Here is a 25,069-nt window from a genome sequence, read left to right as displayed (position 1 = left end):
TACATACAGAAGTTATATTTCTGTAGTCTCCTGAACGAGAAATACATTTTTCCCATCAGACAGGCAGTTTCTCGATGCCATGTTCATAAAATGCATGTGGCTGTCACAGCAGACAGTCACTCACAAACACTTAGACTGTGCCATTGCCATCAAAACTGTAATCCTCTGACGGTGTCGTTAAGTGATACAAACAAAAGAAAATCGTAGGGTGATAAGTCTGGACTGTAGGGACGGCATTCTAGTGTGATCCAGAACAGTTCCAGAATTTTTCATCAAGTTCAGGCAGTTGTGTGTGGTCAAGTGTTGTCGTGAAGCACTATCACATCCCAAATTGGGAATGTGTGTCCTTTTTTTTAATGATGTGCGCATTATGTTTGATCCAAAAGTTGGCAGTAGTGTGCAGTGTTCATAGTGTGATGTTTGTGGTGAAAATCAATGAGAAGAACTCCTTTACAACAAAAAATCCGTCATGCTGATTGTTGGGAGATATTGGTGTAGTGAAGTGCATTGTCAGCTGTTTCTCATTCTCGTAAAAACTGTTTGTGCCGTGCATACACTTGGGTCTTTTTCGGGGTGATGACCCTAAACTGTGCTCAGTCTTTTCAAAATTTTGGCAGGTTTTACACCCTCTGTTGTGAGAAACTTCATTACACTGTGCTGTGCAGTGTATAATAGAACCTCTTGTTCTGATACTGCGATTCTGACTAAAGAAACAGTACAACAACGTTATACCTGTGGAAAACAGTCACTGAAAACGGAAGCAACAATGAGGAGATGACGCTGCTTTTCATTTACAGATAGGCAAATAAAACAAAATTTGGGTTTATATGCGATTCACCCTCGTATTAGCTGCTTCATCTGCACCATAATCTCTCTTATCTTTCAATGTGTGTTATTCAATATACACTAAGAGGAATTAGAATTACTGCATACTCCACCACAAATGTCAGTTCCCTTAATTTGCTAAGCAGTGCTTTATGGAAGCAGCATAGGCTGTATCTCAGTGATTCTCATTTATGTCCCCTGTTTGTGTACTAGATTTTCTTTTGTGTTATACATTTTGCTACTGGAGTTATTCAATAAATGGATGTTGGTAGACCACTAAGTGATACGTTGTTATGTGCTAAAAACTATATGGGATTCCCTGAAAGATCCTGTAATATTGTAAATATTTTTTTATTTTTATCGTGCACCAGTCCAATGAGACCGGTTATTTCTAAGTGAGCTTTTGTTTGGTGCATTTGAGATGCAAATCCCCATTTTATTTGGTATTTACTGTTTTACTGTATTGAGCAAAAAGTGGCATACATTTGATTTTATAAATTGCCTTATTATTTTTGTGCAGTACAACAGCCAGTTTAAGTCAAGGATTCTATCTAATGTATTTTTTGCCTATTACAGTTTTATTCGGGTTGTACTCGAATGAATCAGGGAGTCACATTTCTCGAGATGACTTCTTGAGATTGCTTCAAGCGACAGAGAGCAGTTTCATTCCTGAAGCAGTCACTGGTCTCTTCTCAGAGGCAAGTCATTCTGTCATATCCATCAATTAGTGTGATTTAGTGTGGTAAAAATGTAAGATATTTAAGCTGGTAATTGCTTGTCAAAATAATGTTGTTTAATTGTCAGATGATGCAGTGGGGGAAGTAAAATGTCTCTCTTTCACGTTTCCCCTCCTCAGATGGATACGTGCATCAGTTTGTCTGCTTTCTAAAGTCCATTTTTTGTGAACTATCAGAGGTATAATATTTCTGAGAAGTCCACAAATATGTGGAAAGGATGCAGTATTTCACAGAATTAATTGAATTTGTTTTTACTGTGTGTACCAAGAAGGATGGATGGTAATAAAATAGTCAATACAAAGTGTATCCCTCTCATTGTAACAATTTTATCACAACAGAGAACTACAGGGATCATGATTTTATTATCCTCTTACAGGATAATACATTGCTTCACATGAAAAGCTTTGTGTGTGATCAACATTTTATTTATTTATTTATTTATTTATTCATTCATTCATTATTCATCCAGGGATCCTGTGACAGAGATATAGAATGTGCCATCATGATACAACGAAAATAAATAGTTCAAGAATATACATACACATAGAATACGTAAGAATGCTTTAAGAAGATAGGTCAGTTGATCGCCTTGATGAAGGAACCATAGTGTCTGCTGCCTGAAGTGACTTAGGAAAATCATGGAAAAACTAGGTCGGGGTCAGTGGACTGAGCAAGCTCCATCCTTTCGAATATGAGGCCATTGTCTTAACAGCAGCTCTACCTCACTCGGTTAGTCCCAATTGTACAGTGCTATTTGATATCAAGACAGTTTTATTCTTCATCACTGCACAAAACGTGGTCCCTCACTGATGAAACAAGTTTGGACATTTTCAAAAATTTAGTGCCAAGAGGTTCTCGTCTTGTATTAACAGATTCTGCCATAAGGCATATCTGATTAAACAGATTATTGAGTTATAGATTTCACTGTAATATTATTAGACTTAGGACTTTATAGTGTTGCAATGTTTTCAATATTTTTCAAAAAAATAAATAAATAAATAAATAAAAGTACTGGGGCTAAGATAGTATCACAGCTCAAGTAAGCTCAAACTTGTTTATATCGCACTCACTTCATTTCAAAGTTATAAAGATGCTCATTTTTTATGGTGCATAGCTTTTCTAATAAGAAAAGATTTCTCCATCATGAAACAACTAACAAAAAGTGTTGTTATTATTAGGTCACATGGTTCAGACGTTCACACAAACTTTTTGCTGTTACCAGAGCTACAAACTTGTTGTGCTAAATGAGATAAAAGAACATGACAACCCAACTTTTGTCTTTACCATTCACACAAAAACTTTTCAGTATTATTTGGTTTCTCTGGTGTGTAACTTGTCTTGTTGGTGCAGGACACCCTTTGAATACCCCATCTGAATCCTACATTTGGTCATTCTATCAGTTGTCTAACTCTGATAAAAGAAATAACTTGGCCAGGGTTGCATAAATCCTGGAATCCTTGTGATCATCAGCTTCTTGGCAAACATTGTGTGTATCATTTGTTTTAACTTTCATAGCTCAGTTCTCTGCACAGTGTTAAATCTTTCCTCGTGCACAAGCTTGATGATTTCACATTGAATAGTGGAATTGCCAGATCATCATCCTTCTCTTGAGCTTTTCTGATTCTACCTATTAGACCATCTGCAATATTAAACAACACATTTACAGACAGTGTAAAGATATTAACATTTAAATCTAGAACCAGATTGGTATTTGATGGTAGTGGAATATTCTTCCTTTTTAAAACCCATGTTGTTACTCTTGATGGCAGGTCTTTATTCATGATAATGGAATTTAGCACAGAACAATACAATATTAAACCAAATTTCTTGTACATACATCCATAGTTTACTTAATGCTTTAACAGTGACTAAGACTTTGAGCTTGTAACTGCTGTATTTTTCTTTTTATGGTGGTGTTTTCTTTTACTTTGCAAGAGGTTCTTCATCATCGGGACATTTTTGTAGTAATCCAACCTCAAAACCTTCTTTGATCACATTTGTGTATCGTTCAGTTTCATATCTTAGGTTGCAGATTCTTAAAATTGAATGCAATGAAAACATACTGTAAAGAAGACACATTAAGCTGCAGACTCACTCTTAGGCAGAACTTTTGGCCACAGCCTTCATCAGCAAAAGAGAAACACACACCATTCTTACACATAAGAAGCATACCTTATGCACACATGACCGCCACCTCCAGGATCTCTGGCTGGAATGCAACTACCACGTGGTATGCAGGCAGCAGTCTGAAGGAGGCAAGGAAGCTGAAGGGATAGTAGTGTACAGGTGGGCAGAGAGATGAACGCTGTTGTTTCTCTCGTCTCTCTTCCCATCTGTACACTACTCTCTCTTCCCCTATCCACCCCTTTCAGATTGCTGCTTGCATCCCAAGTGGTAGTTGCATTCCAGCCAGAGATGCTGTAGGTGGCGGTCATGTGTGCTTGAGTTGTGCTTGCTTGTGTGTAAGAATCGTGTGTGTTTCTCTTTTGCTGATGAATGCTGTGGCTGAGAGCTTTGTATAAGTGTCTTTTAACTGTGCCTGTCTGCAGCTTAATGTATCTTCTTTACGGTAAGTAGCAGTCCGTCTTTTCCTACATTGCTGATATTGATACCTAGAGTTTCCATTGTTTGAATACAATGAAAGGATATCATTGAGCATGTTGAATGCACTTCTTGGCTTGTCTTCAAACTTGTATTCCTTATTATTCCTCAATAAATCACTAGAGGTGTGATAATTGTAGAGTAATTTGACATGAACTTTCTAAAATATCATGTTAGTTCTAGGACATTTTTATTGCTGCAAGAGATTTTAGTTTTGGAAAGTTTTGAATGTTTTTTATCTTCTCAGAAAACTGTTGAATTTGTCCACACAGCATAAAGTATCAGAGAGACATGACAGATCTCTTCAAGATCTGACATTTTGAAAATTAATGTCCAAGCCACATTCTGTTACAATTTTCAGCACTAAACTAAGCTGTTTAAGTGCCTCATTCCCACTCTTCACTAACATTATAATAGCGTCCATATAAACAAGTACGATAATCTCTAGAGTCAATGCCCAAAACACAGTGACAGAATAAAAAAAATTAAAAAAAGCAGGAAAATTTGGTAACCCAACTAGACCTTTCTTGAACTATGACCACCCTAAGTTTGTCACTAATTAAATGTGCAATACTTACTTCTCTTAAACATCAGTGTAAAAGAGTGCATTCTTTTGAGGTCTTGTGTTCAAAACACTAGGGCATCTTGTGTTTTAAGTAAAAGAACTTGCATTAAGGACATTGGGTAATGATCATTCATAGTAATTTTGTTTCATTTTCTATAGTGTATACAGATGCAGTACTTCTCATTTTTCTTTTTTACAACAATGACTCGGCTTGCATATTTGGATGAATTGGTTCAATTATTCTTTGATCAAGCCAACCTGTAATTGCTTCAGAACAGTTTCTCTCTCTCCTGGTGACAATCTTTTGGATCTGTTATATGTCGGTCATGATTCCTTCACAGCAGTCTTCATTATGACATCATTGGACTTTGTCTTTTTTGTAATGTAAGTAGGAGCTATTGTCATTGTGATCCTCAGTCCAAAGATGAATTTGAAGCAGCTCTCCAATGTAGTAGTATATCCTGTGCAAGCCTCTTCATCTGTGCTGCAACATTCATTTATTTAAAACTGATTACTATATTCAAACATTAGCTTCCCCTATAATTTTTTCACCTGCACTTCACTCTGTTACCGAATTGACTGTTTCTTTATACCTCATGGTGTGTCCTTTCAACCAGCCCCTAAATTTATTTTTTACCCCGTTTGATTAAGTAACGTCTCATTTGTTGTTCTATCTGTTCATCTACTCTACAGAAATCTTCTATACCATTACATTTCAAAAGTTTCTGTTCTCTTCTTGACTTAACTGCTTATCATCCACATTTCTTTTCTGTAAAAGGCTGCAATCCAGACAAATACCTTCAGCAAAGAGTTCCTAACACGTAAATTTTTATTCCTAAATTTATAACAACAATGGAACTTCCTGAATCGAATAATAAGTAAAATAAAGGAAATGCAGCCACTCACCTGCAGCTGACTGGTGTGTGGCTCGTAGAAATATGCAACAGAAAACAATATTCACACTAACTTTTGAACTCTCACTTGCGCACACCCCCATGACAAGTCAGTCTTGCTGCAGGTTTGGGCATTTAGGTGTGGTTATTTGTGTAGATGCGTGTACTCCCTCTTTTTTTTTTTTTAAAAAAGAAAGAGCAAGAGCTTAAATATAGTGTGAATACTGTTTTCTGTTGTGTGTGCGTGCGCACACACCTGGTTGCCTTTCTGTAGTTTACATATTATTCTTAAATTTATATTAAGGAATTCAGTTTTTGCAGAATTTTTTTTTTTTCTATTGCCAGTCTGTATTTTTTATCGTTTCTGCTTCAACCATCATCAGTTATATTGCTCCCAAATAGCAAAACTTATCAACTACTCTTCATGTCTTATTTCCTAACCTAATTCTTTGTATGATTTAATTTGACTGCATTCACTATTTCCAGTTAGTGTTGTTTGGTCCTAGATGTTGCCCGCGGCTGCGCTCGCTTGTCAGAAGTTTTGTTATGATGGGTGATAGTGAGTAGGAAAGTTACTAACTTATAAATAACTGGATACATAGTGGTGTAGATACGTATGCACATATTTATAAATGTATGTAGTGCCACTACGGAGTAAATAGGGAAAGTATTTTTATTATTTTGCCATATGTTGAACTTTAGTTAAACATCTTTAGTTGTGCCTTCCTTTGCAAGGACATGTAAGAGTTTTTGAGTTGAATACATAGGAGCCTGTCACAAGGTTTATCTAAATGAACAAAGGCAACTGCCCCAGGGCTATGTGGTCATTCCAAAAGCAATTTTTAGTGGCAGTTGCACTCTTTTAAATTAAGTATAATTGAGGTTTGTGGAATTGAAACACTTTTTTCTATAGCTGTGCTGTCAATTATAATAGCCTTAACAACATTTTGGCACTGATGTGTAATTTGTAAGCATGTACTGTTACCCAATTGGGTTACATAAAGATTTCACATTGAGAGGACCAAACACCAACTTTTAATCCAAGTTGATGAGAAGATACTTCTGACAATTCTAGGGAGTCACAAAACTCTGCAGTGTATGATGTGACTTCTTCAATTTCCATAATACAAGGGGTGTTCAAAAAGAAATGAGTTTGAGGCATAATTACAGAAACCAGTACCTGTATGTTAGAAGTATTGACCCTGGCTGTTGACACTTGTCCCACTGTGAAACAAGGTGGTGAATGGCTGTCTCATAAAATTCCCGAGACTGCGATGTTAACCAGTTCTGCACGTACAGCTGGACATCGTCGTCAAGAGGTGAATTGTTTGCCCCTCAGAGCCCTTTTAAGGAGACCAAAAATGGTGTAGTCACAGGGAGAGAGGTCCGGACTGTATGGAGGGTGGCCAAAAACCTCCCATTTGGATTTCTGCAGAAGTGCTGTGGCTGTGTTGGCCATATTAGGCTTTGTATTATTGTGCAGCAGAATGACCCCACATGTGAGATTGCTTGGTTGTTTTGATTTGATCGCTTGGCGAAGGGTAGTCAAGGTTTGCGAGTAACACTGGGCATTCACTGTTGTCCTGTGCTGTAGGAAGTAAATCAGAAGGGGCATCTTCGTCAAAGAGCAACGTCAGCATAACCTTTTCTGCACTCGTGTGGGCAGTGACGTCCAGCTGTACATGTGGAACTGGTTAACATCGCAGCCCCGGGAATTTTATGAGACAGCCATTCACCGTCTTGTGTCACAGTGGGACAAATGTCTGAACAGCTAGGATCAATACTTCTAAAATACAGGTACTGGTTTCTGTAATTATGCTTCCGGCTCATTTCTTTTTGAGTGCCCCTTGTATTATTGATAGAGAGATACTCTATAATTTCTCTTTCTACTTGTGACATAATTTTTTCATTTCTCTGTCCTACAAATTCAGTAGTCAGTACCAAAATTGCCTTTTCTCGCAATCATTCTTCATTTCCCATGTTCGCTTGCATTTCATGATAAACCTTTTTTGCCAACATTTCTGTACTGTGAATATTACTGTAATATGAGAGTTGGAACTTAAATAGTGGCAACTATTTATTCACAACTGATACAAAAGAGTTAAATGTTCGCACCTGTTACTGTCCATCAAAGTAGTCACCAGTGTTGTGTAGAACCCGTTTCCGCGATGTGGAAGGCGTAGTATACTGTTAGCAGAGCCTGTTCTGTTGATGGTGTGAATGGAGCGGTCTACTGCCTGTCGAATCTCTGGAACAGTTCTGAAGCAAATGCCACGAAGTGGTTCCTTCATCTTCAGAAGGAAATCAAAGCCACAAGGACTTAAGTCTGGGGAGTATGGTGGAGTGTACAGAGTGTACAGTACTTCCCAGTCCCATCGACCGAACAGAGCAGCCACACCTTGCGCTGTATGCGCCCATGCATTGTTGTGCAAAATGGTGGGTGGGTTGCGCAGAAAGTGTCGTCGCTTCTTTCGCAAAGCTGGTCATAGGTGATGCTTCAAAAACGAACAGTAATACTGTGCATTGACGGTCTGCCATGGATGAATGTAATGTGGTAGGATAACACCATCACAGCTGTACATGAGAATCACCATGACTTTCACCAGACTGGGGCTCTGACGCACTTTCAACTTTCGCGGTGACCCATAATGACGCCATTCGTTGGATTGGTGTTTCAGTTTTGGCTCGTGCAATGTGGCTCATGTCCCTTCCAGTGTTAAGATACTGCATAAGAAAGCCTCTCCATCGCGCTCATTGTGCTCCAAGTGTGTCTGAGCAGTGTCATAACGCATCCATTTCTGCATTTCCGTCAAGTAATGCGGAACCCATCGTGATGCAATTTTTCGCGTGCCCAGGCATTCCTTTAGGATGTGAAGCACAGTCGTATGCGCTAATCCGGTTTCGTGTGTGAGCTCACAAATCATATGTTGTCGATCATTGTCCACTAACGCGGCAGCAGTATGACTTCTTCTTCAGAGACGCTAGGACAACCTGCCTGATGCATGTCTGCCACAGTTTGCCGACCTTTGTTGGAGGCTTTTACCCAGCGTTCCTCTGTTATGTACGGCAATGCCGATTCCCATGCCTCTTGAAGACCTTGACACTGTCGTGCTGTATGACCTCTGGCACATTCAACCTTGATCCAACTCCGTTGTTCCTGTTTCAAAAACATACTGAAGCTGTTACGTTAGACCACTCACTCACAAGTGACTGCTTTTCCCTCGATTGTGCATATGCTGGTGACATGGGATGGGAGAGTCCACTTGCTCGGGGGTAAGGTAGGTATGTCAGCAACGTGTGCTATCAGCGACAATAGTAGATTCCATTGCATAGTGTCTCCACAGCAGTGTTGCCACTATTTAAGTTCCAACCTATGTATAATCATGTCATAAGCACCAGTTGCATACTGTCCTGATTCTGTGTCTTGTGCTGTTGTAAACACATGCGTTATTAAAATATAGTTTTTAACTTGCTGCCATAAGGTTGACATCTTTATTCATGCATTTACTTAATCTGCCAGGTGCCTTTAGTTGTTACAGGCAGTGTGTCTATAATTACCACCCAATAATACCATCTCTCTCCTGTTATACTTCAGTTGCTTGTAATATCTTGCATTGGACAATTAAGTACTGTAATTGCTCTGTTGGGGACATTGTACATCTATCCCAAACCAGCAGCTTACATTGCTTTAGCATGGTTGCTATTTTGCTGATGTTACAAATAGGTGTCTCTTTATGACCTAAGTTCAGTGGCAGCTTAAGTACCGAATGTGCCATTCGGCCACCATTGAGTAGCACGATAGCTATTCTAGAGGAGGCTTTTGTAACAGAAACTCTTTTATTTTTCCAAATTTTAAATGTTTAATTTGTGATTATATTATCAAAGCTAAATTAAATACAAAATTAAAAATTAAAAAATGTGTACTACCTATTACAAAATTGATGCCTTTTTCAAGAAATCAAGTTGAGCACTGAAATAAAATATGGACTTTGCAAAATTTTTTAATAGAATTAATCTGACAAAGAAAGAATGCAGTGCAAATTCTATAATATATGCTTGTGCAGTAATTTGAGCTGTCCTCACATGTCCACGTTCTCCCCTCCAACTGCTCCAGTTTGTGATGATGCATTGCTGCTGAGCATTGCTTGCAGAGGGCTGTGGGCAAAAGCATGCATATATGCATCATGCTATTGAATTAGATGTACGTTATACAGCAAGTTTTATAATGACATAATATGGTTTAGTGACAATATTTTTACCTTTTCATAATATTGTCATTATTCAATCCTGGATTTTCCGTTTTTTTTTATTTTGCTTAATGTTGTTTGTTTTGTGTTGTGTGGTTCATGGTGTGGGTTCCTGTAGTCATGTCCTAGTTCATGAACCACGGGCAATGTATGAGTGGCCAAGTAAGTGGTCCCGACAGTCGGGATACCAGTTACTTTGGAATAAGGCTGGGCATCTCGGACATATTCTGAGTCGTGGTCACCTTTGTGCTCATACGGCAAAGACTACCAAATCCACCGGTTAGTCCCTCAGCCGTTAGGGGTAAAACCCAATGGGACTCGAGGCAAGTAAGGCTAGCAACCTGCTTCCCTGGTACTTTAAATATGATGCTGGCAACAATCAGAGCAAAATGCCTCGAACCTTTGGAGGTGACGGAGTCCCACCTCTAACTGACAAACCAGGGACTCCTAAGATACGACTTGGCAAACAAATGTTAATGAGATGGGAGCTATTAATATCAATGGGGGCTACTCTGGGAAGAAGGTAGAGCTGGCAGAGGCTGCAAGTAAGATGGGGCTGGACGTTTTAGCTGTTAGTGACATTCGGGTAAGGGGTGAGAAAGAAGAGGAAGTGGGAGAATACAAGGTCTACCTGTCAGGAGTCAAAGCAGGAATAGCACAATGGGGTGTAGGGCTTTACATCAGAAAAAAAATGGAACCCAGCGTAGTTGCAATAAGGTATGTAAATGCACGACTGATGTGGATAGATTTGACAGTGTCTAGCAAGAAAATTAGGATTGTGTCAGTATATTCGCATTGTGAAGGGACAGATCAAGATAAGATGGATAGTTTTTATGAGGCACTCAGTGATGTAGTTGTTAGAGTAAAGGACAAGGACAGTGTTCTGCTCATGGGTGATTTTAACGCCAGGATTGGAAATCGAACAGAAGGGTATGAAAAGGTTATGGGTAAATTTGGAGAGGATATGGAGGCCAACAGGAACGGGAAACAACTCTTGGATTTCTGTGCCAGTATGGTCTTAGTAATCACAAACTCCTTTTTTAAACATAAGAACATTCACCGGTATACTTGGGAAGGCAGGGGAACCAGATCTGTCATTGACTATATAATAACAGGTCAAGAATTCAGGAAGGCTGTGAGGGACACACGTGTATTCAGGTGATTCTTTGATGACACTGATCATTATTTAATCTGCAGTGAAATTGGGATTGTGAGGCCGAAGGTGCAGGAGGTCAGGTCCATATGTAGGAGGATAAGAGTGGAGAAACTTCAGGATAAGGAAATCAGGCATAAGTACATAACAGCGATCTCAGAAAGGTACCAGTTAGTTGAATGTAGTCAATTACAGTCATTGGAAAAGGAATGGACAAGGTACAGGGACACAGTACTAGAAGTGGCTAAAGAATGTCTTGGAACAGTAGTGTGTAAAAGTAAGATGAAGCAAACAGCTTGGTGGAATGATACAGTCAAGGCAACCTGTAAAAGGAAAAAGAAGGCGTATCAAAAATGGCTACATACCAGAACCCAGGTAGACAGAGAAAGTTATGTTGAAGAAAGAAACAAAGCCAAGCAAATAATTGCAGCATCCAAGAAGAAATCATGGGAAGACTTTGGAAACAGGTTGGAGACTATGGGTCAAGCTGCTGGAAAACCATTCTGGAGTGTAATTAGCGGTCTTCGATAGGGAGGTAAGAAGGAAATGACAAGTATTTTGGACAGGTCAGGAAAACTGCTGGTGAATCCTGTGGATCCCTTGGGCAGATGGAGGGAATGTTTTGAAGAGTTGCTCAATGTAGGTGAAAATACGATCAGTAATGTTTCAGATTTCGAGGTAGAATGGGATAGGAATGATGATGGAAATAGGATCACATTTGAGGAAGTGGAGAAAATGGTCAATAGATTGCAGTGCAATAAAGCAGCTGGGGTGGATGAAATTAAGTCGGAACTCATCAAATACAGTGGAATGTCAGGTCTTTAATGGCTACACAGGATAATTGAAATGGCCTTGGAGTTGGGACAGGTTCCATCAGACTGGACAAAAGCAGTAATCACACCAATCTTTAAACATGGAAACAGAAAAGATTGTAACAACTACAGAGGTATCTCTTTAATCATCGTTGTGGGTAAAATCTTCTCAGGTATTGTTGAAAGGAAAGTGCGAGTATTAGTTGAGGACCAATTGGATGAAAATCAGTGTGGGTTTAGGCCTCTTAGAGGTTGTCAGGACCAGATCTTTAGCTTACGGCAAATAATGGAGAAGTGTTATGAGTGGAACAGGGAATTGTATCTATGCTTTATAGATCTAGAAAAGGCATATGACCGGGTTCCTAGGAGGAAGTTATTGTCTGTTCTACAAGATTATGGAATAGGAGGCAAACTTTTGCAAGCAATTAAAGGTCTTTACATGGATAGTCAGGCAGCAGTTAGTTGACGGTAAATTGAGTTCATGGTTCAGAGTAGTTTCAGGGGTAAGACAAGGCTGCAACCTGTCTCCACTGTTGTTCATATTATTTATGGATCATATGTTGAAAACAATAGACTGGCTGGGTGAGATTAAGATAGGTGAACACAAAATAAGCAGTCTTGCATATGCGGATGACTTAGTTGTGATGGCAGATTCGATTGAAAGTTTGCAAAGTAATATTTCAGAGCTAGATCAGAAATGTAAGGACTATGGTATGAAGATTAGCATCTCCAAGACGAAAGTAATGTCAGTGGGAAAGAAATATAAACGGATTGAATGCCAAATAGGAGGAATAAAGTTAGAACAGGTGGACAGTTTCAAGTACTTAGGATGCATATTCTCACAGGATGGCAACATAGTAAAAGAACTGGAAGCGAGGTGTAGCAAAGCTAATGCAGTGAGCACTCAGCTACGATCTACTGTCTTCTGCAAGAAGGAAGTCAGTACCAAGACTAAGTTATCTGTGCACCATTCAATCTTTCGACCAACTTTGTTGTATGGGAGCGAAAGCTGGGTGGATTCAGGTTACCTACCGTATTTACTCGAATCTAAGCCGCACTTTTTTTCCGGTTTTTGTAATCCAAAAAACCGCCTGCGGCTTAGAATCGAGTGCAACGAAAGCGAAAGTTCTCAAAAATGTTGGTAGGTGCCACCACAACTAACTTCTGCCGTCGAACATATGTAGCGCTATACAGGCATACTTTGCAGGCACAAAGATAAATATTGGCGCCAAAACCTCTGCATCAGTAAATAAATTTTAAAAAAAGAGGTGGAAGACGAACGTTTTCTCTGCCCCGAGTTTCGACCACTGCATTTTTCATACATTATACAACGAAGTAAATACAAATTACGTATTGTTCATCTTCGAATGTAGCAGCATTTCACCAATGTACTACGAAAATCCGACTGGAAAGACTGTTTTGGATGTTTATCAATATGGCCAACGCTACGTTCTGAATTTTTTCCTACCTGACTACCTGTGAGAAGAGATCGTCGCTAATAGTAATTTTACAAATTGTGAATCACATGCAGTATTCTCTTCACCATAAGAATAATACGAATATAAACATTTTGCCATGTATTCTTTCGTGTTTGCTGCAATCTCATTTAAATCCTGTCTGCCTAATAAACTACGAAACTAGAGTGAGACAACAGCAAACACAGAAGAATATACATATCATGTCATGTTTATATTCGTATTATTCTTATGCCTAATAGTGATACAGTCAGAAATGAAGCACGGCAATTGACTAGTTTTTAAATCTACGATGACTCTAATTTCTGTGCAGAATGTAATGTACTAAAGAGGCGCCTGCAAAGATTTTCAAACGGAGAGAAATTTTCGCTAAACTCTCGTTCAGAACAACTTCTATCATACGCAGTCTATTATTTGGTTCTTGTTGATCTTTATCAAAGAAAGCAGCAGTGTAAGTAACAACAAATAGCAGTCTCTTGCCATTGTTTCGCTAATAAGACGATCCCTCTTTTTTTTAAAAAAAATAATAAAAAAAAATATAGCCGCGGTAGCGCGCACAACAGCAAGCCATGCGGCGGGCGGCGACAGGCCGTAAAAACTCATTAACAGAATGCGACAAACAATGCATGACACAGTACAATAATACATTTTTAGCTTAGAGTGATGTAAACACCTATAACAGAGAACGACACCTATCAGATCAAAGAAAAATAACCAATCAATTCAAACCAAACGAAGCACCTGAAAAAGGAAGGGTACCCGTATAAATACGGACGGAGCCCCTGACGCATAGCAATGGCTCGCTACCTGGTAAAGCTTAACTGCTAAGCTTACGACTCGAACCAAACTACTGTAGCTAGTTGTATCGTCATTCATTCGACCTAAATTGTGTCTCGTATTACAATGGACCAACTTTGCTTCGATTTGGATGTGCGGCCTAAAACTTTTCTCTCCCCTTGAATTTCGAGTCTCAAATTTCAGGTGCGGCTTAGATTCGGGAAAATGTTTTTTCCTTGACTTCAAGTCTCATTTTTCAGATGCGGCTTAGATTCGAGTGCGGCTTAGATTCGAGTAAATATGGTAATCAACAAGGTTGAGGTTACGGATATGAAAGTAGCTAGGATGATTGCAGGTACTAGTAGATGGGAACAATGGCAGGAGGGTGTCCACAATGAGGAAATCAAAGAAAAACTGGGAATTAACTCTATAGATGTAGCAGTCAGGACGAACAGGCTTAGATGGTGGGGTCATGTTACACGCATGGGAGAAGCAAGGTTACCCAAGAGACTCATGGATTCAGCAGTAGAGGGTAGGAGTAGTCCGGGGCAGACCGAGGAGAAGGTACCTGGATTCGGTTAAGAATGATTTTGAAGTAATAGGTTTAACATCAGAAGAGGCACCAATGTTAGCACTGAATAGGGGAACATGGAGGAACTGTATAAGGGGGGTTATGCTCCAGACCGAACGCTGAAAGGCATAATCAGTCTTAAATGATGATGACGGTTGTTTGTGTTCACTAATATAAAAAAAAAAGTGCCATTCCCTACTTCACTCGCTTAGGGGTTAACTTGTTTCTTAACTACCCTATGTCCTTTCCCACAGTTCAAGCCATCTCCTACCAAATTTAATCAAAATCAGTTCAGTGGGATTAGCCATGAAAACATAGCAAACACAGTTACTTTAGCATTTATAATGTTACTACATATGGATCCCACACACTTGAGCAGTATTGTAGGATGGGACACAGAAGTGATACATAAGCAATCTTCTTTGTGGCCTGACTACAATTTGCCAGTATTGTCCCAGAGAACCAAAGTGTGCCACTTGGTTTACCTGTGTGAAGACTCCAAGCTGTATCCCCACAAATTGTTACATCCAAGTATTTTTTACAATGTTGAGCATTTAAAGCAAGTTGTTAAAGTGTATCTAAATAAGTCATGTCATTGTTGCCAACCACACACAAACACACGAAAAGTTGAATGTAAAATTACCACACTTCACCTTTCTGTAGTATGCCAGGCTTGAATAATATTTGACTGCAGGGCTGCTCACATGAGTGCACTGCACATCTGGAGCTGTGGATGTATCACAGCTTCTGTCAGGCAATGCTGCTGGTGCTTCTTGTGCAGTGGAATGACGTGGTACTAAGTACTGCCACACCCTTGTAACTGCTATCGAAGAAAGAATTGTATTCTAACATGCATCTTGCACCTTGCTCATGTGGAGCCATTAATGAGTCACATGTGCTATATGATATATGCTTATAAAGTAATGAATATGGTGCAAACACCTGAATATCACCCAGACTGCATGGAGCTTTGGTTGTGCCTAATAGATTGTGATATGGAACTCTGAGGCCACCTGTAACAGTGCCAAGCCACAAATAATATTGATTTCTTTTGAAATTACTGATATTTTAAAGGCACAAAGATAGACATTGTAATGAAAACTGAAATGTTCCTCACCACTGCCCAAAAGAAAGGGGGGGGGGGAGGAGAGAGAGAGAGAGAGAGAGAGAGAGAGAGAGAGAGAGAGGTGAATGGTGAAAACCCATTTTTCCGGCAAATCCTATAGGCCTAACATTAAAAATATAATGAGAACCAGGGACGAAAACATTATTGTGTAGCAAGTATGATTCAGTAAAAGTAGTATTTTATCAGTTCTGGTAAATGTCACCCATCTCTAATTCTCTTGTCTGATCCTATCTTCCCTCTGCCCTGTAACACTCAGAACTGCAGTGCTATTACTGTTATGACCTACCTCACCAAAGGTTGAATGACCTTTGATATCAATGTTGCATGTGAATTGTCGTGCTGCACTACTCAACCTTCTGGATTGGTATAGCAAGAGAAGTATTTCAGAAAAAGAGGAATTGTTTGACGTCTAATATAAATTTAAGTCCTGAGAGTCTTTTCAGGAGGTATTTGTTTGGAGTGTAGTCTTGTGCAGCAGTGAAACATGCACACTAAGTAGTTCAGACATGAAGGGAATAAAAGTTTTTGAAATGTGGCGCAACAAAAGAATAAGAGTATATTGTGGAACTAAAGGAGAGGTACTGAATTCATATTCATCAGTGTTCTGCCCTAGGGCACGTCTTTACATGTAGCTCTCCATACAGTGCTTTCATTTGCTACCCTCTTTGTTTTTTCATAATTGTTTTCTATCCTTATACTATCCACCACCTAGTACTGTCTGCAGCTTTTTCTTCTTTTATTCACCGTTCTTTCCGTAGCATCCATCAGTAAACAATCTCTTCTCATCCAATTTCCAAACCAGTGGTGTTTTCTCATACTGATTACCTTTAAAACTCCTCTCTCTTCTCCCACTCTTCTCAACACATTATTTCTCTCTGCGTCAACCCATTTTATCCCTTCCATCCTCCTCCAAATCCACGTCTCAGTTGCTTGTATTCTTCTTTCATCAGTATTCTTCCTCAGCTCTGTGTAATGTCATGCTCCATAAAAGTACTTTGCCAGGCTCTTCCTCAGGTTCCTGTCCATGCATCCACATAGAAGCCTCCCTTTCTTATTAAATGCTGTCTTGGGAATTGCTGTATGCATTTTCACCTCCTTATTGTGTCTCGTGTTCTATAATTATGCTTCCCATATATTTGAAAAAACTAACTTCTTGTATATATTCCTGTAATAACTTTATAGTCGTTCTTACGTTTCTTGCACTCATCGCCATGCGTTATGTCTTTTTCTTATGAATTCACATTTAGAATTCCTCATAGTTCTTATGTAATTAGGGTTGCCACAAGTTCTGGAAATCAGGTAATTTCAAACGTATCTGAAATATCGGGGGGGGGGGGGGGGGGGGGGGAATATTTAGTTTTTGTGTCAGTAGTATGAAATTGTTTGTTTACTGTCACTATATATATATACCAAATGAAAGTGCTGGCAGGTCGACAGACACACACACACAAACATACACACAAAATTCAAGCTTTTGCAACAAACTGTTGCCTCATCAGGAATGAGGGAAGGAGAGGCAAAGACGAAAGGATGTGGGTTTAAGGGAGAGGGTAAGGAGTCATTCCAATCCCGGGAGCGGATGCTATTCACCATAGAGCAGATATGTTGAGTGACAGACAGGCACAACAAAAAGACAGCTAAACAAGTGAGCTTTCTTCCAAAAAGCCTCCTCCCAAAAAAACACACACACACACACACACACACACACACACACACTCACATATACAGACACAAGCAGACATATTTAAAGACAAAGAAACTCTTTGTCTTTAAATATGTCTGCTTGTGTCTGTATATGTGTGTGTGTGTGTGTGTGTGTGTGTGTACCCGTCCTTTTTTCCCCCTAAGGTAAGTCTTTCCGCTCCCGGGATTGGAATGACTCCTTACCCTCTCCCTTAAAACCCACATCCTTTCGTCTTTCCCTCTCCTTCCATCATTCCTGATGAGGCAACAGTTTGTTGCGAAAGCTTGAATTTTGTGTGTATGTTTGTGTTTGTGTGTCTGTCGACCTGCCAGCACTTTCATTTGGTAAGTCACATCATCTTTGTTTTTAGATATATTTTTCCTACGTGGAATGTTTCCCTCTAATATATATATATATAGACAGACACACACACTAGCAAGTAGATCTCATGCACACATGACTGCAATTTCCAGCTGCTCTACACAGAAGACAACTGTGTCATGTCGAACGGAAGCAGGAGGAGATTGTGTGGGAGGAATGGAATGGAATGGAATGGAAGAGAAGATGAGGAGGGAAGGAGAAAAGATGGGTGGATGTGTTGGTAGAAGTAGTACCAAGTGAAGATCAAGAGATGTGAAATGGGAGGAGGAGACATGACAGTTGACAGAATCTATTGGCTGGGGGAACACTAAGTTACCGTATGTTGAGGCTGAGAAGATTTTGGAAGTGGAAAATGTGTTGTAAGGATAACTCCCATCTGTGCAATTCAGAAAAGCTGGAGGTGGATGGTAGTATCCAAACGACACAGGTTGTGAACCAGCCATTGAAATCAAGCTTGTTATGTGATCTTTCCCCCCTTTCCACCTAACCACATTTGATTGCATTCCAGGAATACATGACATTATGTCTTTTTCTTATTGATTCACATTTAGAATTCCTCACAGTTCTGTAATCAGATTTGCCACAAGTTCTGGAAATCAGGGAATTTCAAATGTATCGGAAATATCAGGGAAATTTGAAAAAATGGAAAAATTTCATTTTCAGCTGAAGTCATCTTCAGAAAGGAAACACACACACACACACACACACACACACACACACGCACAAATATATTCACAATAGCAAGTAGATCTCATGCTCTTACTTACGGTCCACCTCACCACAGCATGCCACTTTCTTGGATGTTGACCTCCTGCTCTCTGATGGCTTCATCCACACCTCTGTACACATTAAACCCACCAGCAGTACTTGCATTTTGACAGCTGCTCTCTCTCCGATAAGTAGTATCCACAGTGACGTGAACTCCCTTGTCCAGTGTGCTGAAGATCTCCTAATGACCTTCTTGGATGGGCACTATTCCCCAGACTTTGTCCACAAACATATTCCTCCCCCCCCCCCCCCCCCCTCACACACACACACACACACACACACACACACACACACACACAAATCTTCCCCAACCCCCAAGTATCAGCTACAAAGAGTGCTCCCTTTATCACCCAATACTGCCTTGGATTGGAATCACAGAACCTCATCGTTCATTGGTGGCTTTCATTATATCTATTATCAAGGCATGGAAGTGAAACATGGATGATAAATAGTTTAGACAAGAAGAGAATAGAAGCTTTCGAAATGTGGTGCTACAGAAGAATGCTGAAGATTAGATGGGTAGATCACATAACTAATGAGGAGGTATTGAATAGAATTGGGGAGAAGGGAAATTTATGGCACAACTTGACTAGAAAAAGGGATCACTTGGTAGGACATATTCTGAGGCATCAAGGGTTCACCAATTTAGTATTGGAGGGCAGCATGGAGGGTAAAAATCTTAGAGGGAGACCAAGAGATGAATACACTTAACATATTCAGAAGGATGTAGGTTGCAGTAGGTACTGGGAGATGAAGGAGCTTGCACAGGATAGAGTAGCATGGAGAGTTGCAGCAAACCAGCCTCTGGATTGAAGACCACAACACCAACAATAATGCCTGAAATGAGGGACATTCTACCCAATATCCTGCCCCAACCTCCCAAAGCAGTGGTCCCATCCAGCCCCACAACATCCTTGGCCATCTCTATGCCATTCCCAATCCAACATTTTGCCGCAGGTATCAATCCCTGTGGAAGGTCCATGTGTAAGACCTGCCTTATCCACCCACCCAGCACTTCCTACTCCTCTGCTGTCACAAGCTTATCGTACCCCACCACAAGCTGGGCCACCTGTGAAAGGAGCCCTGTCGTGTGTGTGTGTGTGTGTGTGTGTGTGTGTGTGTGTGTGTGTGTGTGTGTGTGTGTGTGTGTGATATACGTGTCCCTTTTTCCCCCCAAGGTCAGTCTTTCCACTCCCGGAATTGGAATGACTCCTTACCCCTCTCCCTTAAAACCCACATCCTTTCGTTTTTCCTCTCCTCCCTCTTTCCTGGTGAAGCAACCATGGGTTGCGAAAGCTTGAATTTTGTGTGTGTGTTTGTGTTTGTTGTGTGTCCATCAACATACCAACGCTTATATATAAAACAAAGATGATGTAACTTACCAAACGAAAGCGTTGGTATGTTGATAGGCACACACACACACACAAAATTCAAGCTTTCACAGCCCACAGTTGCTTCATCAGGTAAGAGGGAAGGAGAGGAAAGATGGAAGGATGTGGGTTTCAAGGGAGAGAGTAAGGAGTCATTCCAATCATGAGAGCGGAAAGACTTACCTTAGGGGGAAAAAGGACAGGTATACCCGCACGCGCACACATCCATCCGCACATATACAGACACAAGCAGGACATTTGTAAAGGCAAAGAGTTTGGCCAGAGATGTCAGTCGAGGGGGAAGTACAGAGGCAAAGATGTTGTTGAATGACAGGTGAGGTATGAGCGCGGGCAACTTGAAATTAGCAGAGGTTGTGGCCTGGTGGGTAACGGAAGAGAGGATATACTGAAGGACAAGTTCCCATCTCCGGAGTTCTGACATGTTGGTGTTAGTGGGAAGTATCCAAATAACCCGGACGGTGTAACACTGTGCCAGAAAGCTTCACAGTGTAGGCAGGTCAGTTGGTAAATCACGTGGGTGCTTTCACACGTGGCTCTGCCTTTGATCGTGTACACCTTCCGGTTAAGGACTGGAGTAGGTGGTGGTGGGAGGGTGCATGGGACAGGTTTTTCACCGGGGGTGGTTACAAAGGTAGGAGTCAGAGGGTAGGGATGAACCAAGAGGTTACGAAGGTTAGGTGGACGGCGGAAAGACACTCTTGGTGGAGTGGGGAGGATTTTATGAAGGATGGATCTCATTTCAGGGCAGGATTTGAGGAAGTCGTATCCCTGCTGGAGAGCCACATTCAGAGTCTGATCCAGTCCCGGAAAGTATCCTGTCACAAGTGGGGCACTTTCGGGGTTCTTCTGTGGAAGGTTCTGGGTTTGAGGGGAAGAGGAAGTGGCTCTGGTTATTTGCTTCTGTACCAGGTCGGGAGGGTTGTTGCGGGTTGCAAAAGCTGTTTTCAGGTTGTTGGTTCAGGGATTCACGACTGGAGCAGATTCGTTTACCACGAAGACCTAGGCTGTAGGGAAGGGACCGTTTGATATGGAATGGGTGGCAGCTGTCATAATGGAGCTACTGTTGCTTGTTGGTGGGTCTGATGTGTACGGATGTGTGAAGCTGGCCATTGGACAGATGGAGGTCAACGTCAAGGAAAGTGGCATGGGATTTGGAGTAGGACCAGGTGAATCTGATGGAACCAAAGGAGTTGAGCTTGGAGAGGAAATTCTGGAGTTCTTCACTGTGAGTCCCGATCATGAAGATGTCATCAATAAATCTGTACCAAACTTTGGGTTGGGTGGCCTGGGCAACCAAGAAGGTTTCCTCTAAGCGACCTATAAATAGGTTGGCGTATGAGGGGGCCATCCTGGTACCCATGGCTGTTCCCTTTAATTGTTGGTATGTCTGGCCTTCGAAAGTGAAGAAGTTGTGAGTCAGGATGAACCTGGCTAAGGTAATGGGGAAAGAGGTTTTAGGTAGGGTGGCAGGTGATCGGCGTGAAAGGAAGTTCTCCATCACAGCGAGGCCCTGGACATGTGGAATATTTGTGTATAAGGAAGTGGCATCAATGGTTACAAAGATGGTTTCTGGGGGTAACAGATTGAGTAAGGATTCCAGGCGTTCGAGAAAGTGGTTGGTGTCTTTGATGAAGGATGGGAGACTGCACGTAATGGGTTAAAGGTGTTGATCTGCGTAGGCAGTGATACGTTCTGTGGGGGCTTGGTAACCAGCTAAAATGGGGCGGCTGGGATGATTGGGTTTGTGAATTTTAGGAAGTAGGTAGAAGGTAGGGGTGCGGGGTGTCGGTGGGGTCAGGAGGTTGATGGAGTCAGGTGAAAGGTTTTGTAGGGGGCCTAAGGTTCTGAGGATTCCTTGAAGCTCCGCCTGGACATCAGGAATGGGATTACCTTGGCAAACTTTGTGTGTAGTGTTGTCTGAAAGCTGATGCAGTCCCTCAGCCACATACTCCCGACGATAAAGTACCACAGTTGTGGAACCCTTGTCCGCCGGAAGAATGACAATGGATCGGTCAGCCTTCAGATCACAGATAGCCTGGGCTTCAGCAGTGGTGATGTTGAGAGTAGGATTAAGGTTTTTCAAGAAGGATTGAGAGGCAAGGCTGGAAGTGAGAAATTCCTGGAAGGTTTGGAGAGGGTGATTTCGAGGAAGAGGACGTGGGTCCTGCTTTGATGGAGGACGGAACTGTTCCAGGCAGGGTTCAATTTGGATAGTGTCTTGGGGAGTTGGATCATTGGGAGTAGGATTATTTTTCTTCATGGCAAAGTGATATTTCCAGCAGAGAGTACGAGTGTAGGACAGTAAATCTTTGATGAGGGTTGTTTGGTTGAATCTGGGAGTAGGGCTGAAGGTGAGGCCTTTGGATGGGACAGAGGTTTCGGATTGGGAGAGAGGTTTGGAGGAAAGGTTAACTGCTGAATTAGGTTGTTGTGGTTCCAGATTGTATTGATTAGAATTTTGAGGTTTTGGGGGGAGTGGAGCTGGAAGTGGGAGATTGAGTAGATGGGAGAGACTGGGTCTGTGTGCAATGAGAGGAGGTTGAGGTTTGCTGGAAAGGTTGTGGAGGGTGAGTGAGTTGCCTTTCCGGAGGTGGGAAACCAGGAGATTGGATAGTTTTTTGAGGTGGAGGGTGGCGTGCTGTTCTAATTTGTGGTTGGCCTGTAGGAGGATGCTCTGAACAGCCTGTGTGGATGTGGGAGAGGAAAGATTGAGGACTTTTATTAAGGATAGGAGTTGACGGGTGTGTTCATTGGCTGAGTTGATGTGTAGGTGAAGGATTAGGTGGGTGAGGGCTATGGATTGTTCAGTTTGGAACTGGTATAGGTACTGATGCAAAGAAGGGTTACAGCCAGAGATGGGAACTTTAAGTGTGAGGCCTGGAAGTTATCAGTACAACACATTCTTCTGTCATGATATCGTTCTGGCTTTGGCGTATGGTAACCTTTTGTTACCACACCCTGCACGCAATAGTTTCCGTTCTCTCTGTCCTATCACCTTCTCCCAATTCACCTCACCTCACCCTTATTGGGCCACCTCTCTACCAATGTACTAACAAATATTTTTACTTCCCTGATCTTCTCCTTTCTGTTCCCTTCCCCTTCCCCTCCCTCTCCCTCTCCCTCTCCCCCCATCTGACCCCCACGACTGCACCTAGTGGCTCTGCCCTGTTCCCAGCATGTCTCTGTGTGCTCCCACAAGTAGCACCTGACCAGTGTCCATTCCTATCCTTCTATCCCTGCCTCCAGCCCCCCCCCCCTCCCCCCCATCCTTCTCCCCAGCCCAGCCTCATCATGATGTCCACCACCCATTTTGCTTCTCTCATCATGCACAATTGCTCACAGTCCAGCCTCAGAGGCTAGAAGCATTGGTCATGTGTGCGACTTGTGCTTTGTGTGTGTGTGTGTGTGTGTGTGTGTGTGTGTGTGTGTGTGTGTGTGTGTGTTTTTTTTTGGGAGGAGGCTTTTTGAAAGAAAGCTCACTTGTTTAGCTGTCTTTTTGTTGTGCCTGTCTGTCACTCAACATATCTGCTCTATGGTGAATAGCATTCTATTCTTTTCAAAATATCATCAGTTTTCAACATACACTCCTCTTGTCTGTTGTTATTGTTCTCCTTCTATCTGTTCCATTCTTTCCCTTCTTCTCACATACTTTGTATTCCCATTTCTCTTTCATGTATTCTGTGTTTGTTCTCCTATATAACATTTGCATTGAGGTGCGGGTCAGGAGGTATATTAACAACAAGAGAACTCCTCTGATGTGCTTTAATCATAAGAACTGACTCCTAATCACTGATTACAGTCCTGAGAGTTGAGTCTCCAGTAGCTCTTGGTATTGTTACGCACCTCCCCATTTCCCGTTTTCTGACCCTAGTTTTCCCGCTTCTGTCCCCCCCCCCCCCCCCCCCTTTCGGTATTAGCTTCAGATTTGTTAATTTTCTTGTCTTTAACTCATTATTTATTTTTTGTTTTTATCTTCGTTTATGCCTCTTTATTTCATTCTTTAGCACCTCTTATGATGTAAATTTTTATGCCACTCCCTCTCTCTCTCTTCTCCTTTCCCAACTGTATAACAATAGTTTGAAAGTGCAAGCCATTACCTCCACTTCCTATGAAGAACCCATTGTCCATTTGACATTTCAGGATGTGTGTTAGTGCATCTGGCAATCTTTTTATAGTGGTAATTTATTATTTTTTTCTGTTTTTATATGAAGACTATGCTACAGATTAGAACAACTGTAATTTCTACTTACAGGGAATGTTCCTTTTTCTATATATTGTGTGTGATTTAATGTATGTAAATGAGTCAAAATTTGTGGCTGCCTTCTAGTAATCGGTTTACAAAACAGAAAATTCTGGTATCCTCCTTATATCTTTGGCTTCCATAAAATTGTATTTTTTTCCCCTCCAGAAAGATCGTGTGTCATACGAAGAATTCCGGGACTGGCTCTTGTCACGTCGTGATGCGACCTCATTGAGCCGTTGGTTGCTGTCGGAGCCATGTACTGTTACTCTAAGCAATGAATTGGAAACACCAACCTTCTACCAAACACTTGCTGGTGTGACTCATTGTAAGTCTTCATATTAAAAGAAAATCAGGCATGTTATTGTTGATGAGTTTATATGTTGAAAATATATATATATGCATATATACGAGAGAGAGGAGAGAGAGAGAGAGAGAGGCGGGGGGGGGGGGGGGGGGGGGGAAATTGGGAGCTGATGTTTGCTCACCTGCCTCGTTGTCTTTTATTTAATTTATTTGTCTTGTTCTGTGTAACTTTCACTTTGTGCTTTTTTAATGTGCATGTGTCTAGATTTACATTATTAACAGGACTTTTGTAATTAACTATCCATAACTTTATCTTGTAAGTTAGGGTTATTGTTACTAGTAACATCTCATCTTCATTCTCAATATTTTCTTCAGTTCCAACACATTTTGAGCTACTACTTCATATTGGAGGACTATATTGCTGTTTCTGTACATTACATCTGCTTAGTTTGTCACCTGGTAGTAAATGAACAACGCAGATCTCAGTTTTATGGGAAAAGCATCTGGGATGAGATTA

General features: G+C 41.1%; 1 protein-coding gene across 1 annotated transcript in view; it reads left to right on the top strand.

Annotated features, from left to right (window-relative positions):
- The window catches only part of LOC124545063 (ubiquitin carboxyl-terminal hydrolase 32), a 230,329-nt gene that overhangs the window by 18,383 nt on the left and 186,877 nt on the right, over positions 1–25,069 (top strand). The window contains exons 4-5 of the mRNA XM_047123861.1: positions 1,402–1,523; positions 24,415–24,574. Of these exons, the coding sequence (XP_046979817.1) occupies positions 1,402–1,523; positions 24,415–24,574 (282 nt within the window). The remainder of the gene's footprint in view (positions 1–1,401; positions 1,524–24,414; positions 24,575–25,069) is intronic.

The sequence above is a fragment of the Schistocerca americana genome, chromosome 8 (genome assembly GCF_021461395.2).
Source record: "Schistocerca americana isolate TAMUIC-IGC-003095 chromosome 8, iqSchAmer2.1, whole genome shotgun sequence".
Lineage (NCBI taxonomy): Eukaryota > Metazoa > Arthropoda > Insecta > Orthoptera > Acrididae > Schistocerca > Schistocerca americana.
The sequence above is the reverse complement of the archived record's forward strand: the minus strand, read 5'-3'. Positions and strand labels throughout refer to the sequence as shown.